Source organism: Canis lupus, chromosome 30 (genome assembly GCF_048164855.1).
Source record: "Canis lupus baileyi chromosome 30, mCanLup2.hap1, whole genome shotgun sequence".
NCBI lineage: Eukaryota > Metazoa > Chordata > Mammalia > Carnivora > Canidae > Canis > Canis lupus.
In genome coordinates, this window is record NC_132867.1 from 30709755 (window position 1) to 30732026 (window position 22272).

At 43.8% G+C, this 22272-nt stretch overlaps 1 protein-coding gene and 1 long non-coding RNA gene across 23 annotated transcripts in view; one reads left to right on the forward strand and one right to left on the reverse strand.

Annotated features, from left to right (window-relative positions):
- The window catches only part of LOC140621556 (uncharacterized), a 68789-nt gene that overhangs the window by 30858 nt on the left and 15659 nt on the right, over positions 1-22272 (forward strand). The window contains exon 1 of one of the 19 annotated variants that reach the window (XM_072806743.1): positions 11115-11270. The exons of the other annotated variants lie outside the window; for them this stretch is intronic. Coding sequence (XP_072662844.1) covers positions 11251-11270 — 20 coding nt within the window. The 5' untranslated portion in view covers positions 11115-11250. Of the gene's footprint in view, positions 1-11114; positions 11271-22272 lie in introns of those variants that run through there. 19 annotated transcript variants of the gene reach the window in all.
- LOC140621559 (uncharacterized) lies at positions 275-18667 on the reverse strand. Of its 4 annotated transcripts, none has more exons than XR_012021312.1 (5): positions 18449-18667; positions 18069-18320; positions 16055-16102; positions 12457-12590; positions 275-714 (listed from the first exon to the last, which is right to left on the reverse strand). It is a non-coding gene; the product is annotated as an uncharacterized lncRNA (long non-coding RNA). The 4 variants fall into 4 exon arrangements; XR_012021313.1 differs by having other exon boundaries at positions 17386-18320; XR_012021314.1 differs by lacking the exon at positions 12457-12590.

Here is a 22272-nt window from a genome sequence, read left to right on the forward strand (position 1 = left end):
AAAGGAAGTCCCGTTGGTCCTACCTCAGTCCCCGCATCTCTCCTTCAAAGATGATCTCTGCTATAAATTTGATGAATATGCTCTGGCCCATAACAAATCTGCATTACACAACTTTAAGTGTTTCTGCCTTTAAAATAGATTTTCTATGAACAAAATAGAACATTAGTTTATGTGTTTATAAAAGAGATCATGCTCTACTAAATATTCATTTAGAAAGTTATTTTTTTTCATTCTACGCTATATTTCTGAGAACTAATCACTACTCCCTCCCCGGTCTAATTAATAACGTCTTTCCATTGCTGTAGGGAATTCTATCTGACGGCTGTATCACATTTTATTTATCTATTCCTCTACTGAAGTTTTGGTGTTTAGATTGGGCCTGGAGGTTTTTGGATGGACAAACACTGCTGCAGCGAACCTCTTGGTCCAGCCATCCTTGTGCTTGTGGGTGAGAGGGTCCTGCAATCACATCTCTTGGCACTGATTTTTGCTCTGTGGTTGTTCACAAATTAGAGGCTCACTGCTGCTCCAACAGCATCCCAGTTAGGCTGCATGAGAACACCTACTTGCATCAGCCGTCTGTTTGGACTCCCAGTGATGATGATGAGGCCAAGGCCTTTGTACAGGAGTAGAGGGTTGGTCGGTGGGAGCTGGGCAGGCTTGAATGGAGACATGGGACCTCTCAGGAAACCTGCTTCCCTCTCCAGCGCTGAGCTGTATGTAGGAGACAAAGGAAACCAATGGTTTGGGAAAAGTCCTACTGATACAAAACCAAGCAGTTTAATATTTAGTTGAGATTCAAGGTGTAACTGGGAAGCACCATATGAGCCAATTGTGTTCAACCTACTTCCATCCTAATGTGTGCATAACCTGTTCTTACTTAAGAGCACTACTACATATTTACATCTGGTTTTATAGGTGCCAAGGACCCTTTGCCATCAATCAATTAATTATACCACATAATAATTCTATTGTGCATGTAATGATGCCTGATTTATACTTGACAAGGATGAGGTTTGAAGATGCAAAGTACCTTGCCTGGGGCCAGATTCTTATAGGAGAGCCAGGAACATATGTTAGAATTCCCAGTTTTTAGCTATGTATTTGACTTCCTTTAAGTCATATAGACTTCTAGGTCCATTCTAAGGGTCATGAACTTATTGGTGGATACCAACTCATACACAAAGGAGAGACAATAGGGGTTCTGCCCCCAAAGAAGCCTGTTCCTTGCTGGGTCCATGGGTCTTTGTAGAGATGTGCCTGTTGATGTCTCCTCTGGTTTGTTTGTTTGTTTGTTAAGTAGGCTCCATGCCCAGTGTAGCATCCAACGTGGGGCTTGAATTCATGACTGTGAGATCAAGACCTGAGCTGAGATCAAAAGTTAGATGCAGCCAAGACACCCAGGCACCCCAATATCGTCTGCTCTCTTATCCATCTTAGCTGGCCAGGGGTTTCTTCTGTCATTGGCAAACAGATCTTCCTTAATGTAGCCTTTGCCTGGTCAGTCCTTTTCACTTAGAAGTTTCTAGGGGAACTGATGTGAAGAAAGGAATATGTAATAAGGGGGCCAGTGAGATCGATCATTTCAGAAAACAATTTGGGAGGTCCTAGAAAAGCTGGAGGTATACAGACATCTAGAATCTCTTGCACGGGTACAACAGGAGACATGCCCTTGCCAGCATTTTTGTTAGAGCAAAAAATGGGAATCACTCCAAATGTCCACTAACCAGAGAAGGGATAGAAAAGTATGGAATGTGTTCAAGGGAATACTTCACTAAAGATCACTGAAGACTAATGAACTAGAGTCGATGCATCATCATGGGTAAGTCTCTGGAATATGAAATTGAACAAGAAAAGAAAGTCACATAAAAATAAGCGCTATATGATTGCATCTAGACAATGTTCAGAAAACAGAAAACTAAGTTGTATATGTAGAGGAACATACGAATGTAGTTGAACTATAAAGGTAAATGTGGGAAACACAAGTACCCAAATCAGACTGGTAGTTCCCTCTGATGGGGAAGGACGGAGACAGAGGAGGGGATTAGAAGGCATTGGTGATGGTCATTTTCTTAGCTGGGTAATGGGTCCATAAGGTGCACATATATACACATACCCACATGTATACATATATCCTTCATTTTGTATGAAACATTTAGTAATAGAAAAATATACAGTCTACCTTTGTGGGTTTTTTTTTTTTTAAGATTTATTTATTTATCTGAGAGAGAGAGAGAGCATGAACAGGAGGCACAGAAGGAGGGCCCCATGCAGTGTTCAATCTCATGACCCTGAGATCAGGGCCTGAGCTGAAATCAAGAGTCAGTTGCTTAATCAACTGAGCCACCAGGTGCCCCTATAATCAACCTTTGAACAAGGCTGGGGTTAGGGACAGGGACACCAATTCCCTGCACAATAAAAAATCCAGCATAGTTTTTTTTTTTGGTAAAGATTTATTTATTTATTAGAGAGAGTGAGCAAGTGTGGGGGGAGGGACAGAGGGAGAGGATCTCAAGCAAACTTCCTGCTGAGAACGGAGCCTGAAGCAGGGCTTGACATGGGGCTGGATTTCCCAACCCTGAGATCATGACCTGAGCCAAAACTAAGAGTCAGAATGTCCAACCAAGAGAGACCACCCAGGCGCTCTAATCCAGTATAGCTTTGGACTCCCCCAGATGTAACAACTCATAGCCTACTGTTGACCAAAAGATTAGTCATAACATAAACTGTTGATTAATGCATATTTTGTGTATCCTATGTATTATATACTGTTTTCCTCCAATAAAGTAAGCTAGAGGAAAGAAAATGTCATTAAGAAAATCCTAAGGAAGAGAAAACACATTTATGGTACTATTTTGTATTTATAAAAAAAAAAAAATCTGCATGAGTGGACCCATGCAATTCAAACCTGTGCTGTTCAAGGGTTGGTTAGCTGTACAAATAAAAAAACTTCTAGGGCAGCCCCGGTGGCGCAGCAGTTTAGCGCCGCCTGCAGCCCGGGGTGTGATCCTGGAGACCCAGATGGAGTCCCACATCAGGCTTCCTGCATGGAGCCTGCTTCTTCCTCTGCCTGTGTCTCTGCCTCTGTCTCTCTCTCTCTGAATAAATATATTAAAAAAAAAATCTTAAAAAAAAAACAAAAACAAACTTCTATGGGACTCTGTCTTGCCCATAGCACTTACATTGCTCTGTCCAATTTAAAGACCCTCCACTGTCTGGCCTCCAGGTTTGTAATATTCTGAGACAATAACATCACTTTGTGCCAAGAACTGCCCTAAGTGCTTTATATTATATTACTCTATCTGATCCTAACAACAGCTTGTCTGTGTATTATGTGTGAGCAAATAGGCCCTGCTCAAGTTCATGTGGTTAGTAGATGGCCGAGGTAGTACTTGAACCTATATACTCATTTCTTGCCTAGCTTTCCCCTCTCCTCTGGCTGTGCCGTTCATCTCACTATCTCATGCACATTCCCGACTTTCCTGCACTTGCCTTCCTATGCCTGGTACTCTGATTACAACGGTCTTTCCCAGGTACGTGCCATACAACCTCAGGACCATGAAATCTGTTAAAAAGAGAGAGAGAGAGAGAGAGAGAGAGAGAGCAAGCTATGGTCAAATAAACCAAGTGAATTCTGAAGAGTAAAATCCACTCTCAGAGAATTGTGATGGTTCTCAATGGAGATGGTCTCTATGGACCATCTAAGATGTCCTGGAATAAAGAAAGCTGATTAATTTTGTTCAAACCAGCAATTCTCAAGCTTATTTGACCACAGAACCTTTCCCCCTCACCAGTCACAGTATTTGCTACTTCACTGAACCAGTGCTCCAAGGAACCCACTTTGGGAAATACTGAAGAGCATTTATCTGCTCTTTTTTCCTCTTTTCCTGTCTTCATTCATTCCCTTTTCTGAAACTCCAAAGTCCTTCTAGTTTGTATGGAGCAATTTAGCTCTGAGTTATATGCTGGTATGTGTACATCCAGTCTGGTTTAAGGATTTCTCTCATGGGCTAGCCTGTTATTCCTCGGTGGAGTGTTAAATCCTTTGTGGGGAGGGATAAAATCTTGGGCTCTTTCTCTGCGTCTCTTGGCTACTAGCTGTGACTACGGTGCTGGGCACTTGATAAATTCTCAAAACACAGAGACAGGAGGCGGTGATGCCGAGTATCTTGAGAATACCACAGGCTTCACTGCAGGAGTTGGGAGTTGGGAGACTTGTGTTCAGGGGGTCTTGTCGGGTATAGTATAGAGAACACAGCAGATGCCCAATTATCAGACTGGGACCCGGGGACAGATGGCATCCATGTTCCTCAGTGATGGGTCTACCGGATTATGGGTGGTTTGATTCTGCATCGTGTGGGACTTTCTTGGATATTGCAGGATGCTTAGCCTTCCTGGTTCCCGCCCCTAAATGTCAGTACCCTGCCTCAGTCATTGTACGTATTGAAAATGCTCTCATGCATTTTCAAATATCCCTGTGTGGGGTGGTAATGCTCTCAATTACTACTCAGGGATCACCTGTCTAAGGTTAGCATGGGCTCTAGGCTGAGGGGCAGCTATGAGCCCGGGTCACTAAGCCAGGCAGCATTAGGAAGAAGGAGACGGAGTGCATACAGGTAGGCCTAAGGAGTACAAAATATTTGTTTTTGTTTTGTTATCAATAACAATGGAACTTCTATAATAGTTTATATAGCCATTCCTCTGTTTTCCCAGACGTCTCTTTTTTTCTTTACTTTCTCTCAATTCTCTTCTGTCTTCTCTCTTCTTTCTCTCACCACACTAGCTGAGGACCTGGTGATTTTCCTTCACGAAGCTTTTAGAGCCACCTAGATGGCCATTTGTTGTCCTCCCTTCCCTACTCTGACCACCCTACACACACCTTCCAAAGTTTCCTTTAAAGTTTAGACCTGGGGATCCCTGGGTGGCGCAGCGGTTTGGCGCCTGCCTTTGGCCCAGGGCGCGATCCTGGAGACCCGGGATCGAATCCCACATCGGGCTCCCGGTGCATGGAGCCTGCTTCTCCCTCTGCCTGTGTCTCTGCCTCTCTCTCTCTCTCTCTCTCTCTGTGACTATCATAAATAAAAAAAAAAATTAATAAAGTTTAGACCTTAGGCAGCCCGGGTGGCTCAGCGGTTTAGCGCTGCCTTCAGCCCAGGGCATGATCCTGGAGACCCGGGATCGAGTCACACGTCAGGCTCCCTGCATGGAGCCTGCTTCTCCCTCTGCCTGTGTCTCTGCCTCTCTCTCTCTCTCTGTGTGTCTCTCATGAATAAATAAATAAATTAATTAATTAAAAAAAATAAAGCTTAAATGAAGCTTAGACCTGCTTGGACGTAGGTCACTGGCCAGTTAATGAGCCTTCTGGGGTCCTCACTGAAGGCCAAACACGGTGGGTGCTGAAGACCCACCTCCAGCCCTACTGGGATATTCCTCTAGCTTTACATCCCAGCTCAAGTCTAGGGTTCTCTTGGTTTTGGGGAATTCTTGCTGTCTGGAAAATCCTCACCTTGTTTTTGCCATCTCCACATCATCAGGGACCAGACCAATTCATTCCCTTCCCTTTTACGCCTCTACAGCCTTTTGGGATCCGTTCAGATGCTATTCTCTGCACGAATGGGTATGGCATAGTGGTGAATATGCCAAGACTTCGCAACAATTTTTTGAAATATCCAGTCACTGAAGGTGGGTCTCAGACATAAAAGCACCTTTTTTCTCATTCACCGTTGCTTTCTCGAACAAGAGAATATTGGGTTCTCTAATATTTATCACAAATTTATGACAAATTAAGCCATTCTAAAAAGTGTCGATGGTCAGCATGTGGGATTTCTATCCCAAGAGCATTTCACAAAAAATTAGAGAGAACTCTGAATACTTTTATTCTGCTCAGCTGAAAAATCTCGGTTGATGGATAAACTCAGTCTGAACAGCAGAGGGCTCTTATGTACGTAACAAAAATTTGAACTGCTTTTGAAAAGCATAATAAGCACAGGTGCACAAACCGTATGTCCTCATCTGTGTGTCTCTGCTGGTATATGTTGCAACAGGTATAATTCCTGTGCTCGTGGCCACCATCACCCATGCCTTTCTGTTCCCTAGTGTCATTGAAAGGAGCAGAAGGGGACAGAGACAGCTTGTAAGGAAGTGTTCTAGCAACTCTAAGGTGAGATACACATGAAAATGTGGTTATGGGACACCTGGGTAGCTCAGTGGTTGAGCATCTGCTTTCAGCTCAGGTCATGATCCCACAGTCTTGGGATCGAGTCCCGCATTAGGAGCCTGCTTCTCTCTGCCTATGTCTCTGCCTCTCTGTGTGTGTATTTTTCATGAATAAATAAATAAAATACATAAAATCTTTACAAAATATGGTTATTAATCAGTCAAACTAGAAGTAATAACGACCTCATGAGATTGCTATGAGCTTGATGAGTTCCGGCACACAGCAGGTGTGCTGTAAGCCATAAGATGCTTGCATGCATGCGTGTTATTGCCCTCTTGCATGGGGTGCAAGGCCCTTTCTCCAGGCCTGGCCCCTTTCTAGAATTTCAGCACGTCTGCATCCCTAATCTTCTGCTTGGAATTCCTCCCCACTGTGGAATAGACGTTTCTTAAGTAACAAAACCGAAACAGAGTGCTCGATCTGCTCCATATCCCATTTCCAACAAAATGAAAAGAAATAAACCCTCTCACTCCAGCCCTGGTCTTCCTCATCTCCCTGAGGGACACCCATATTCACCCAGATGCTCAGGCCAAAAATCAAATCCTTGATTCGGCTTTTTCCTATTCCTTTAATCCAAAGAAGTTTCTGCTTACTCTCCTTTGGAGACTCTGCCCTTCTCTCCCTGCCCTCTCTGCTTCCAGTCTACCAGGAGTCACCATGATTGCTGGCCTGGACCTGTGCCAGGAGCCTCCTTCATGGTCTCCCCACCCCCTGTCTCGGCCTTTTCAGCCCATTCCTCAAAATAGCCAGTGTTCTTTTAAAACAAAGCACATCGTGCCACTCCCTTGCTTAATCCCCTACATGCTTCTTCACTGCACTTTTTTTTAAAAAAGATTTTATTTATTTATTCATGAGAGACACACACACACACAGAAAGACAGAGAGACAGAGACACAGGCAGAGGGAGAAGCAGGCTCCATGCAGGGGGCCTAATGCGGGACTCAAGCCACCCAGGGATCCCCCTTCACTGCACTTAAAAGCCATGAAGACCCTTCCCTGGCTTTGTGAGACCCACCTGATCATGCCCTTCCTGCATCTGCAGACTCATCTTTCACCATACTCCTTCCTATACTCCATACCTTCACCTTCTTTCCATGTTGTAGACACTGCACACAGGAGCTCTCCTTCTCGTGGCTGACTCCTTCCATGCATCTGATTCTCAGCTCAAATGCCATCTCCTCCAGGAAGCCATCCCTGATTCCCCAATCAAAAATAGTGAGCCAGTCACTCTTTTTCACCCACCCACTTCAGCTCAGTGAAATGATCATCTACAAAGCATAGCACGTCCTTAATAAAACACATATATTCAAATCACAACTACTGATGTAATTCTATTAACCATATCAAGGCAAAGGCATATGCTGTTTTGTAACAGAGATGTCATCCACAACCCCTTAGTATTGTCACTCCACTTAGAGGCGCAATGACTTCAGAGTCTGGGGGAAAATCTGTGCAAAATATGGCTACAAATGAGTTACTCATTTGTCATGGGATACCATGACAGTGATGTCATCAATGTTGAACAACAAAATCCCTTGCATCGTTCATGTATTCATCCCTTTAGTTATTTATCAGCAAACATTTACTGAGCATCTATGCTGTGCCAAATGTTGGGGAAGTCATAATAAGTAATATTAGGGCCAACCTTCCTGCATTGGCTTCTCCCTTCTCCCAACCCTGCCCCCTCTTCCTTTTGTTAAGACTCAGGATGTGAAAACTCCTCTAAGCCTATTCCTAAAGGCATGTTTGGCTTTTGGAGAGGCTGCTGCAAATACTAGGAAGGTGAAATGATCATGGTCGTGATCTCCAATTGAACCAATACAAGGTCTTTAGGATGTGCTATAACCAGCCATTTAAGGAGGGAATCCAAGGTGGAGAACAATTAACCAAGGCCATACATGCCACTGGCAGTCTCTTGGGAAATTCATGAGGCAGGCCTCATGCCTGCAACCCTCCCACCTTCAGACATCCTATTCCTGACTCAAAAGTGTCTGCCTTCTGGCTGCTAGAGAGAAGCCTTCCCAACTATAGCGACTCCCTCCTCCCCAAACCCCCAAACGTCTTCTCCAATGGCGCCCCTCTGTTCTCACCTTCAGTGAAAGCTCCCAGGTATTTGGAGTAATGTTTGATTCACATGTGTGAATGACAGATAGCCTTCACTTACCATGTTGTACTTTCCCTTAAAAGAATATCTTAATGAAACTCTAAATAGAACTCTTGTTCCTATTTAGGAAAATTTGTTTAATCAGTACTTTAGAGCAGGGTGTCAGTCGCCTCTCTGTTTCTTTCTTGGCTGTGTTACTTTGGGCAAGTGACATAACCTCTCTCTATTTCAGTCTCCTCGCATTTAAATGGGGATCATAAAAGCACCCACCCCCCAAGTTATTATGAGGATTAAATTAATGAATGCATGTAAAGCATTTATACTAAAGCCTGGCATAGAGAAATGCTACATATGTGTTAGGTATGACTGCCCCAACACCACCACCACCTCCATCACCATCAGCACAGCCACCATCATCATCTCTACCACCACCACCACCACCACCACCTCCATCACCATCAGCACAGCCACCATCATCATCTCTACCACCACCACCACCACCACCACCTCCATCACCATCAGCACAGCTGGCATTACCACCACCAACATCATCATCACTAGCACCACTACCACCATTGCCACTGCCATCACCTCTACCATCACTGCCCCCACTACCACTGTCATAAGTGTCATCAGCAGTAGCAGCCACAGCATTGTTGTTTTTCCTCCATTATCAGAAGATCTCAGGGCAGTAATCTCTTTGCTCCTTTTCCTCAGTAATTTCAATTTCACATGAGTTTGCTGCTTGCTAATGTCACCAGAGGGCAGACTATGCCTAGAAGGAAAATGTGCTCAAAGTTAAAAAATATAAGAATTTTATTCAGTTCTTGAATTTGGGAGCTGCCTGTGTGTAAATTCCTCCAGACTGCTCCTTAGACCATGCTCTATGTATCTCCTAAGCAGTCCTATTTTTTCCCTCTTTTTTCGTCACAGTAAAGTTTTTCTCGTTCAGTGAAGTACATATGGCTTTGAAAATTTGAACCCAATGTTTTCCTCTTTGCTCTAAACTCTGAAACGTTTTGTGAAATGTGGGAAAACAGAGTTTGGTGTGTCCATTGCTTTTTTTTTTTTTTTTTTTTTTTTTTTGCACTACTAGAAAGCTATTTTGATTTTAGGCTCCAGTCATAGGCAAAAGATGTTTGGAATAAGAGGGTTTACGTTTCAAGGCCTGCATACATGTGGCACATGGGCCATCCTTTCCTCTTTCTCTTGCCCATGGAAGGCTCTGCTAATGGATTGTATTGTTCTTCCTTGCTGAGTTCAAAGGCATTATTAGGTGTTTTCTCAATACAGCCTTTCAGCCACCTTCCAGCAGCCAATGGCACTTGAGATAAAACCAATCTGGCATCCCTGAGATGTTCTACTTCACACTTCTCCCATCACTCCCCATTCCAAGTACAGGGTTGGCACTTCCTATTTTAAGGAACATATTTATTCAGTGATGCTTAGTCGGGTGGTTCCACTGGAGTGTTTTAGAAATCCATGAGGCATGTTTTTTGGTGTTATTTTATTTTTTTCTGTTATCAGCTCCTCCAGTTTTATTTTTTTGTGTATGTGTGTGTGATAAAACATATGCACCATGCAATTTACTTTTTCACCATTTTTAAGTGACAGTTCAGTGGCATTCACACTGTTGAGCTTTTCCCAAATCTTTTCATCATCTCAAACTGAAGCTCTATATCCATTAAACATTAACTCCCTGTTCTACTTCCGCAGCCTTTGGTAATCACCACACTACTTTACATTTCTATGAATCTGACTACTTTAGATAGCTCACATGAGTGGAATCATACTGTATTTGCCATTTCATGAATGGCTTATTTTCTTTGTTTAATCTCTTTAAGGCTTACCCATGTTGTAGTACGTGTGAGAATTTCCTTCCTTTTTAAGCCTGGATAATATTCCATTGTATGTATATGTATGTACCATATTCTATTTATCCATTCATCTGTTGGTGGACACATGGGTTGTTTCCACTTTATGGTTATTATTATTTTTTTAATTTTTATTTATTTATGATAGTCACAGAGAGAGAGAGAGAGAGAGGCAGAGACACAGGAGGAGGGAGAAGCAGGCTCCATGCACCAGGAGCCTGATGTGGGATTCGATCCCGGGTCTCCAGGATCACGCCCTGGGCCAAAGACAGGCGCTAAACCGCTGCGCCACCCAGGGATCCCAGTTATTATTATTTTTTAAGATTTTATTTATTTATTCTTGAGAGACACACAGGGAGAAGCAGAAACATAGGCAGAGGGAGAAGCAGGCTCCCTTTGGGGAGCCCGATGCGGGACTCCATCCCAGGACCCCGGGATCATGCCCTGAGCCAAAGGCAGATGCTCAACCACTGAGCCACCCAAGTGTCTCTTTCTGGTTATCATTAATGATGCTGCTAATAAACATGGCTGTATAAGCATCTGACTCTAGTTTCACTTCTTTTGGATTTACTCAGAAGTAGAATTGCTAGAAATACAGTAATTCTATGTTCAATATTCAAAAAATTTTTTTAGAGAGAGCATGCGTGTGTGTGCATCCTCATGTGCAAGGTGGTAGGGGGCAGGGGCAGAGGGAGAGAGAGGGAGAATCTTAAGCAGGCTCTATGTTCAGCATGAGCCTAACACAGGGCTCAATCTCATGACCCAGAGATCATGACCTGAGCCAAAATTAAGAGTTGGATGCTTAACTGACGGAGCTACCCAGGTGCCCCACTATGTTTAGCTTTTTAAGGAACCACCCTACTGTTTCCATAGCAGCTATGCCATTCTACATTCCCACCAGCAAAACACAAGGGTTCTAATTGCTCCAAATCTTTGTGGGACAGTTTTTGCAGTTACAATAATTTCAGGTGGGAGCCTGGATTGCTAGTCACCCCACAGTGTGTGAAGTTCCCTCTCACAATGAGGAAGTGTCCCCCAGCCTGCATTACTTTGGAATGTCTTGCTGGTCATTTATGTAAGTGAAAAATTTGTTGAGGGTGATCTAATCCTAGATCTGAACTCCACTCTTTATTTTATTATTTTTATATACTTTTAATATGTAATGAACCCAATTGGGGGAACAACCATGCAAATTGAAACGACATTGTATTCTGTTTTGTGGGAAACGTTGCTAATGGCAACATTGCTCATGAGACTTGAGGTGCCAATGCAACACACCCATTTTAGTCTGCGGTTGTCATTGTCCTGTTCTCGGAGTTTTACATGGAAGGCAAGTACCTGAATTCCTACCGATGTCTTCTCTTGGGTTGGCCATGCTATGTATGGATTTCATGTCAGAATAGTAAAGTAGATGATTCAAATATTTGGTGTAAAGATGGTCCACTGCTATAGACAAAGGGTTGTTTTTCTTGTCTCTGTTGAAGAGGAAGTTGGAGGCTGCAGTGGACTGAATGTTTGAATCTTTCTTTCTTTCTTTCTTTCTTTCTTTCTTTCTTTCTTTCTTTCTTTTTTTCTTCTTTCTTCTTTCTTTCTTTCTTTTTTTTCTTTTTTTTGATTTTATTTATTTATTCATGAGAGACACAGAGAGAGAAGCAGAGACACAGGCAGAGGGGATCAATTCCAGGACCGCAGATCTTGACCTGAGCCAAAGGCAGATGCTCAACCACTGAGTCACCCAGGTGCCCCTGTTTGTATCCTTCCAAAATTCATATGCTGAAACCTGACCCTAGTGTAATAACATTAGGATTTGGGCCTTCGGGATTAGGTGAATAGGTCACAAAGGTGAAGCTCTCATGAGTGCGATTAGTGCCCTTATGAAAGAGACAACAGAAAGCTCTGTCCCTCTTTCAGCCATATGATGTAATAACATAAAGACAGCTGTCTAGGGAGCAAACACTGACTTGGCTGGCACTTTTATCTCAGACTTCCAGCCTCCAGAACTTGTGAAAAATAAGTTTCTGTTGTTTATAAGCCACCTAGTTTATGGTATTTTGTTATAGCAGCCTGAATGGGCTGAGATGGAGGCATACTCTGGCATCTTGATGTAAAAAGTTGAGCTGGGGTGGGGTGTGTAGGTGTGAGTGTGTGTGTTTAGTGTTTAATATGTTTTCTGATTGTGGCAACTGATTTAGTCTAACCCACTTCCACTCTTTTTAAGTTCAAACATTGCTAAAAGCACAGATTTTTGAGAACAACGTTACCTGGGAGAGGCATCGCTCTGGTTCAGGTACCGGGTAGGAGTCACTGATGCATATGAGGTTGAAGGCCTCATTTTTACCATTAGCTGGCTAACCAAGAATAATAGGTCTTCAATTCACTTTTAATTTTATGGCATCTACAGATAGATTTAGAAATAACATGTCACGAGTTCATCTATTTCATTTGGCAATACTGATTAATTCAACAAATATTGGTTGGCCTCTATTTTGTGTCAGGCCTTGTTTGAGGGATGAGGAATGTGGTGGAAACTAATGAGTCCCTTTAAAGGTATTTAGGGGACTCTGAGTGGCTCTATTTATTGGTGTCCAACTCTTGGTTTTGGTTTGGGTTGTGGTCTCCGGGTCATGAGATGGGCCCTGCGTCCAGTTCTGTGCTCAATGTGGAGCCTGCTAGAGACTGTCTCTCCCTCTGTCCCTCCTCTAACCACTTGCAAGTGTGCACAGGTCCTCTATCTCTCTCTAAAAGAAAAAAAGAGGTGCTTGGGTGCTCAATTGGTTAAGCATCTTCCTTCAGCTCAGATCATGATCCTGGATTCCCAAGATAGAGCCCTGAATCAGGCTCCTTGCTCAGCAGGGAATCTGCTTCTTCCTCTGCCCCTCACCCTGTTCACACACGCACTCTCTCTCTCTCCAATAAACAAAGTTTTAAAAAAAATAAAAGTTAGGGCAGCCCAGGTGGCTCAGCGATTTAGCACTGCCTTGGGCCCAGGGCATGATCATGAAGACCCAGGATTGAGTCCGACATCAGACTCCCTGCATGGAGCCTGCTTCTCCCTCTGCCTGTGTCTCTGCCTCTCTCTCTCTCTCTCTCTGTGTGTGTGTGTGTGTCTCTTATGAATAAATAAATAAAATCTTTTTAAAAAAATGAAATTTAGAAAAGGAAAACATTTTTTTTAAAAGATTTATTTACTTATTCATGAGAGACACAAAGAGAGAGGGAGAGAGAGAGAGAGAGAGAGAGAGAGAGAGGCAGAGACATAAGCACAGGGAGAAGTAGGCTTCCCCGCAGGGAGCCCGATGTGGGACTCAGTCCCGGATCCCAGGATCATACCCTGAGCCGAAGGCAGATGCTCAACCGCTGAGCCACCCAGGAGTCCTGGAAAAAATTTTTTTGAGGTATTTAAACTGCATTCCTTTTTGATACAGCAATCTCCTAGGTACTTACCCTAAGGAAAATACGGGATAAAGAGGCAAAGACGGATAAACAAGGGTGCATTTTTTATCAGATAAGAGTAAAAACCAGAAAAAAAAAATCTAGCTGTTAAACAATAGAGGACTGATTCAGTGAATTTTATACATTTACATAATGGAGAACTAGACAACCATTTAAAATTAAACTTGTATTTATTAAAATGGGGGAATAAAACTGACATATATATATAGTAAAAAAGCTGATTATAGACTGTGTATTATTCTTTTTTTTTTTTAATTTTTTTTATTATTATTTATGATAGTCACAGAGAGAAAGAGAGAGGCAGAGACACAGGCAGAGGGAGAAGCAGGCTCCATGCACCGGGAGCCCGATGTGGGATTCGATCCTGGGTCTCCAGGATCGCGCCCTGGGCCAAAGGCAGGCGCTTAACCGCTGCACCACCCAAGGATCCCGACTGTGTATTATTCATTTAAAACTTTAATCTATTTATATACAGAGGCACCTGGGTGGCACGGTTGGTTAAACATCTGACTCTTGGTTTCAGCTGAGGTGGTGATCTCTGGGTTGTGAGATTGAGCCCCATGTGGGGCTCTGCACTCAACGCAGAGTCTGCTTGAGGATTCTCTCTCTCTCTCTCCCTCTCCCTCTGCCCTTCCCCACCACACTTGTGCTCTCTATCTTTTATTTTTTTATTTTTTAAAATTTTATTTATTCATTCATGAGAGACAGAGAGAGAGAGAGAGAGAGAGAGAGGCAGAGACACAGGCAGAGGGAGAAGCAGGCTCCACGCAGGGAGCCTGATGTGGGACTTGATCCCAGGTCTCCAGGATCAGGCCCTGGGCTGAAGATGGCGCTTAACCACTGAGCCACCCGGGCTGCCCTCTCTCTCTCTTTTAAATAAATAAATTAAAAAAAAATCTATTTACGTGCATATATTTTTGTTTGGAAAAAGTTTTGGAAAGATATGCATCAGCAATGAGGGAAGGGACAATTTAAATTTCATCAAGTTTCTATTTTCTGTTTCAGAAATTTTGGGGGGATGCCTGGGTGGCTCCATTGCTTAAGTGTCTGACTCTTGGTTTCAGCTCAGGTTGTGATCTCAGGGTCATGAGATGGAGATCTGAGCTGGTCTCTGTACTAAGTGTGGAGCACACATGAGATTCTCTCTCTCTCTCCCTCTCCCTCTCCCTCTCCCTCTCCCTCTCCCTCTCCCTCTCCCTCTCCCTCTTCCTCTCCTCTCCCTCTCCCTCTCCCTCTCCCTCTCCCTCTCCCTTTCCCTCTACCTCTCCCCCTGCTTGCACTCACATGCTTGCACTCTCTCTCTCTCAAAATAATAAAATCTTAAAAAATTTTTTTGCAACAATTAAGTATGTAATTTCAAATTAAATTTGCTTTCCGGGGGATCCCTGGGTGGCTCAGCAGTTTGGCGCCTGCCTTCGGCCCAGGGCATGATCCTGGAGTCCCAGGATTGAATCCCACATCGGGCTCCCTGCGTGGAGACTGCTTCTCCCTCTGCCTGTGTCTCTGCCTCTCTCTCTCTCTCTCTCTCTGTCTCTCATGAATAAATACATAAAATCTTAAAAAAAAATTTTGCTTTCCGCAAACATCTAAAATAAACAAAAGTAGTCTATACACTTGCTGTATGAGTTTGCTGGAGCTGCCATAAAAATGTACCACAGACCAGGCAGCTTGAGTCATAGACATTTATTTTCTCACAGTCCCAGATCTAGACTAGAAGGTCAAGGCCAAGGCATCAGCAAGATTGGTTTCTTCTGAGTCTTTTTTCCTTGGCTTGTAGATGAGGATCTTTTCCCTGTGTCCTCAAATGGTTTTCCTTGTGTGTGTGTGTGTGTGTGTGTGTGTGTCCTAATCTCCTCTTTCTACAAAGACACCAGTCAGATTGGATTAGGCCAACCCTAATGACCTCCTTTTAACTTAATCACCCCTATGAAGACCTTGTCTCAAAAGTACAGGGACATTCCGAGATACTGACTCCTCACTAACTGAGGGTTAGGAGTTCAACATACGAATTTTGCAGGGTGGGGGAAGAGTTGTGGGGGATGGGAGCACACTTTAGTCCATAAGACTTTCCTTCTCAATAGAATAAGGATGTTTCTAAGTCGTTTCCACACGAAGCAACTTCTGCCTTAAAAACATATTTGTAGCATGAAGATAAGATGATGCTAATAATTATTTTATAGCGTGCCAAAATTTATTTTATAAATTTTGATAGATTCCTGCTATGTCACTGGTGCTAGGAAGGAGACCCAAAGACACACCTACATTTGTGCCACGACCTGCAGGGTTTGAACCGAATCAGGCTTTGTTCATTTGAGGCCAGCCATCAGCTAATCCACGTTTACTGGATGCTCACAGGGTATGGCACATTTTACTAGGTATGGGGGTGAATTAAAAATAGAGGCTCACCTCATGCATTGAAGGAACTTCTAATTTCTGGAGTACATGGAACATTCCCTGTGAATGAAAACACACTAATAATGAAGAAGCATTTCATGTGGGGTTCAGAGGCCGGCAGCCTAACTTACTTTGTGGAGAGTGACATATTTTGTAATTAAGTGACCACAAAATAACAGGATAAGCCGGGACTTGCCCATAAGCCTCTTGACTCCCTGCTCAGTATTTTTCCCATCAGATCAGCTGCCACTGACCCCAATGAGTCTCACCAACTGCAGTACAGAATTGTGCACTGAATGCCTCAAGGAGTTTTAAGCCAAGAAAACAAAATCAGATCTTGGTATCAGGAAGAGCGTCTCCAGTGTATCTGGGGAGGTGGCGGGTGAGCCTCGCTGGTGTCGGGGTTGCCAGGAGCCCCCCCTCATATTCCATAGCATGTTTCATTGCAAATTGCTTCTTGATATGGTTAGAAGAGAGTTCTGGCTTTCTCTTGGGAACATTGAAAAGTCCATAGATGTTATTCCATACAACCCAGGACAGTTGAATGGGTTAAAGGCAAGTGAGAATGTGCATAGGTCTGAGTGAGTGTGTGTGCATTTGGGGAGTGAGTGGGCATGTGTGTGAGTATGTGAACGTGTGAGAGAATGTGTGTCAGTGTATGTGATTGTGTGTGAGAGTCTACATGAATGTGTGTTTGGGAGGAGTATATGTATGTGTATGGGGGTGTGTTTGGGGAGTGAGTGTATGTGTATGTGAGGGGGTGCATTCGGGGAGTGAGTGTACATGTGTGAGAGTATGAATGTGTGAAAGAGTGTGTCAGTGTATGTGAGTGTGAGAGTGTAGCTGTGTGTGTGTGTGTGTGTGTGTGTGTGTGAGAGTGTGGCCGAGTGGGGATATGTGTGGGAGCATGACCACAGGAGTATGTGAGGATGTGTGAGAGTGTAAGGAATGGTAGGTGAGAGCGAGTGTACATGTGCCACAGTGGCCCCAGAGGTCACCGGATTGATTTCCTGTTGCCGCTGTCACAAGATGTTTAGTGGCTTGAAACAATACAAATTATTATTATTATTTTCTATTTCTGGAGGTCAGAGGTTCAAAATGGCTCTCGTTGGGCTCATACATGGTGACATCAGGGCTGTGTTCCTTCTGGAGACTCTAGGGGAAAATCTGTTCTTTCCCTTTTGTGGTTTCTAGAGACCTGCCCAAGTTCTTGGCTTGTGGCTCCTTCTCCTGTCTCCAAAGCCAGCAATGGCAGGTGGAGTCCCCACCTTACACACCCTGCCCCCCTCTTCTGTCACCCCCTCCACTTTTAAGAATCCTCATGATTACATTGGCTTATTCACCTTGGCTAATCCAGTATCCTGTATCCTCAGGTCAGCTGATCAGCAGTCTTAATTCTGAATGCAACCTCAGTTCCTCTTTTCCCTCAAATCTAACATAGTCATAGGTTCCAGGGAGTAGAAGGGGAATATTTTCCTACCACAGTCACCATCATAATCACCACACGAGTTTTCATAATGTCTCCAAATGTCAAGGTGCCCTGGGCGGGGAAGGGGTCAGCAGGAGGCCAGCTGGAGAAGCAGGTGTATGTCGCAACAGTGCTGCAGGCGATTCGGATTCAGCCCGGCTCCCACTGAGATCCCCTGGGTGAGGTGTTACCCTGAAGCCATCTTTGTCTTTCCTCAAATAGCAGTGATGGAAAGGACATTTGTGATGACTTGTCCAACCCTTTCATTTTTATTCATGAGGAAATGGAGAGCCAGGTTGGTGGAATTGACTTCTCCAAAGTGTCCAAGCTGGTGGGGGCAGAGAGAGATGGCTAGCAAGGTCTTCGGAGCTCCATCCACTGCCCTCCCTACCACTCTGCTCATCATTTTTCCCAGATTATTGCCCTGCATTTTCTAACCCAAAGAGATGTGGCTTTTTGACCTTCAGAAGGTGTTTAATTCTCTTGACTAACAGAGTATATCTGTCTCTGTGTGCGTGTGTCTTGAAAGCAATTACAATAATTGGATAAGATGCTTACATGGTTTTGCTGCATTTGCTGCCTGGGGCATATAATGAGACGAGGAGGTGAAAGCCTACATAAATGCGCTTGGTGTTCAATCCAGAGTGCCATGGTATCAAGAAGATGCAGATAAATTGGCAGAGGTTCAGAAGAGATCAGCTAAAATGATGAAAAGAGGGAAGATTGAAGCAGCTAAGCAAGGAATGCTTCACTAAGTAGTCAGTCGGCTGGAAGAAAGCAGGCTCCAGGACTTCTGTGAATATTTTCAAGCTACAACAAAGAGGGAACATAATTACTTTAGCATTTTGGCAGGTCTAAAAGGACGCTCTGTGTGTAGATACAAAGAAAGAAAACAGCTTTGTGCCAACATTAAGGGCATCAAATCATTTTGCCTTAACCTGTGGTCGACCTCAGCTTGTAGACATTCTTTATTTCACTTTGGCTGATTGCTAGGGTGACCAGTTGCCCTGGTTTTCCTGAGACGAAGATTTTCCTAGGATGCTGGACTGTCAACACTAAAACCAGAATGGCCCTGGGTGCCACAAACAGGACAATTTGCTTCCCTACTGACCATACTGCATGTGAGAGTCATAATCTAGGCTAACCTGTCTACCTGCCTAAAGATGCTGGGATTCTAGAAGGTTACCAGAAGTCCTGTTTTCATGAGAACTCCACGTCTCCTTGGAGAAATGGGAAGGAGATCCCTGGGACTTGTGGTCGAGCCTCTGAATACCTACTTGGGCAATTCTGCTCAAATTAGGGAGGCAAAGCCTGACCACCTTGGCTATAGTCAAGGGCCATCTAGGTGTTTCAGGAAAGTAGGGAACATGGCTTGGGGTTGCCTAGGTTGTTCTGGGGTTCCTGCTCTGGTGCAGTGACCGCTGTGTCTGATGTAGTACCAGCTGCTGACCCTCGAATCACCTCTGGCCTAGTCAGAAAGACTGAGGCTACCTTTTGGGGCCCTGGAAATGTACAACCACCAAGAGAAGACAGCAGTGGTGAGAGCCTTGCAGAAGCTGGGAAGCACCAACACTGGTGGCAGGAAGATGGCTAGTCACTTTGCAGTAGCCAAAACTGTAAGCACGAAGCCAGGCCATCAGGTAGTGGGGGAAGAAAATGAAAACAAGAACAAAAATGGCAAATAACAGAAAGGAAGGACATTTGGTGGAAACTTAGAAGCACAATGCTAAGACTATGTGAGCCTTGTTCAAGCCAAATGCAATCTCAATTTTTAACCAGAGTTGTTAGAGTCTAGAAGTCCTATTCTTCTAGATGCCCTGGTGCCCAGGAGTTGGAGGAGCCCCTAGAAGGATTAGGCAAAGGGGCATAAGCAGAGACAAGGATCAGGATTGAGACAATTGGTGAAATGTGACAAAAGAAAGAGGAAGATGGAGTAATTCGAGACAGTCTAGTCATGGGCCTCAGGACTGAGATGTGGGTCAGGCTATAGAATGTGTATTTGATTATCAATCTCACATGTGCTGAGTCAGTCCATATTCTTGGTTGCATGAAAGATGAATGATTGGTTGATTTAAGCAGAAAAGGAATTTACTGCAAGCAAAGGAGGTATCTATCTCATGGAAACTTCAAGACCTGAAGAACTAAGCTTGGCACCAGGAAGCAAGGAGGAAAATACCTACCACTACACCACACAGGGGAGAGCGTGGTCCCACAGCCCACCTGGAGGCATGGCTCCCATGGTGGAGCCAAGACTTCAATGCCTTCAATCACCACTCCTTTGGCATTTCTGCTGCTGCTGCCACCCCCACTTCAATCTTCCTGCCAGGGCAATACACACACAGAATTCGCTACCATTCCAGCTTCATGGAAGCACTTATTCCTAGTTTGAGGAATCAGCATTGCTGCTGTAACAATAGGATCTGTACAGGGCAGTCTGACTCCGTGACACCATTCTAGATGTGGTTTCAAATGATTTTATTCAAATGCCTTATGCCTTCTTGGTGAAGAAAGGCATGAATAAAGAACTTAGGTAGCAGGTGGATATCTTGCTCTTAAAGCAGTGGTGAGATGTCTTCTTCCACCTGGGAACCATAGCAGCCCCCAGTTATTTCAAATAGGTGGAAAGAATTCATATGATTTTTTTGGGGGGAGAAGACCTTCTTGACAACCAGAAGTCATTAAAATTCTATGTGACTCCTTTCTTTGACTTTCTCTCTCTGAGCCCTCGTTGACCTAAGCTTCTTAACTTTTCAGGGGAAAGAAGGGTCTCATTACAAATCTTCACCTAATGGACTCCCCAGTTTGTGGACACTCCCATCTCCCCCAAAACACATACTAATCAATGCCCAAGGCAAGTTTCATGCTCATAGATGGTTGACCACTTTGACCTGCTTGCTGATTTATCTACTGTGCCTACTGAGTCTGTTGTGTTAGCTTTCAAACATTTTTATGCTGGTCGTACTATTACTGTAATTAATTTAATTAAATATTATGCGAATCATCTTTTTTTTTAATTTTTATTTATTTATGATATCACAGAGAGAGAGAGAGAGAGAGAGAGAGGCAGAGACACAGGCAGAGGGAGAAGCAGGCTCCATGCACCGGGAGCCCGACATGGGATTCGATCCCGGGTCTCCAGGATCGCGCCCTGGGCCAAAGGCAGGCGCCAAACCGCTGCGCCACCCAGGGATCCCCGAATCATCTTTTTTAAAAAAAGATTTATTTATTTGAGAGAGAGAGAGAGAGAGAATGAGTGGGGAAAGGGGCAGAGGGAGAGAATCTCAAGAAGACTGCACACTGAGCACAGAGCCCAATGTGAGGCTCAATCCCTCAGTCGTGAGATCATGACCTGAGTCAAAACCAAGAGTCTGACGGCCAATTGACTGAGCTACCCAGGCCCCCAGTGAAACATCTTTTTTAGAACAAATTGAACATCGGCCCTGTGCCAGGCTCTGTTCCTCATACCTGGAATAAATTGGTCAACAAAGCAAGAAAGATTTATTTTTAAAAAAATATTTTACTTACTTATTCATGATAGACACAGGAAGAGGCAGAGACACAGGCAGAGGGAGAAGCAGACACCCTGCGGGGAGCCCGATGTGGGACTCGATCCTAGGACCTTGGGATCATGACCTTAGCCAAAGACAGATGCTCAACGACTGAGCCACACAGGTGTCCCTAAAGATTTTTTTAAAAAGATTTTATTTATTTATTCATGAGTGACCGAGAGAGGTAGAGAGAGAGAAAGGCAGAGACATAGGCAGAGGGAGAAGCCGGCTCCACGCAAGGAGCCCAATGTGGGACTTGATCCTGGGACTCCAGGATCACGCCCTGGGCCAAAGGCAGATGCTAAACCACTGAGCTACCCAGGGATCCCCAAGATTTCTTTTTTTTATGTAACTTATGTTCTTTGCAAAAAGATATAATCTATCTCAGAGAGTTGTGTCTCTGAGAACTGAGTTGCATGCTGCCAGGAGACTCAACAATGTGAGTTGCTCAAAAGTTCTGCTTAATTTGGTGTGGTTGCAACAACTGTAAAGAGATATGAAAACACATTGCAAGGATCTGGAAGGATTCCACACTCAGAACACTTCACAAGTATCTTTAAATTCTTGTTCTATTTTAAAGAAGTCAAAACTAGAAATATATGGATGTGATTTATACAAGAAAAATAACGAAGCCATCCAATCAGCAAGTCCCTACCCAAGAAGGGCTTTGGGCATTCATCAAAAAATAGGTGAAGGAATGGACATTTACATATTTTAAGGTAAACTGAAGTGTTTAAGACAAGAATGTAGTTTTTCCTTTTTTAATATGGATCTTCACTGTAGATGGCCTTTTTTGATTAGCAACCAACATCTAGTCCCACCTGGGTTAGATTTCTTTTTAAAAAAGATTTTATTTATTTATTTATTTATTTATTTATTTATTTATTTATTTATTTGAGAGAGAGAGAGCTCACAGAAGCAGAGGGAGGGGCAAACAGACTTCCTGCTGAGCGGGGAGCTGGACATGGGGCTTGATCCCAGGACTCAGGACCATGACCTGAGCTGAAGGTAGATGCTTAATGGCCTGAGCTACCCACATGTCCTCCACCTGAGTTAGATTAAAGAGTTTCTACTCTGTTTTTCAAGGACTGGTGGAGTCAGGAACTACTTGAAGAGCTGCAGTCTTGAATCCAAAGTTCTGGGAAATCTGTATTTAAATAAAACTTCTAGGGACTGATTAAGAAACAGCCACTGAAGGCTCTCTCTCTCTCTCT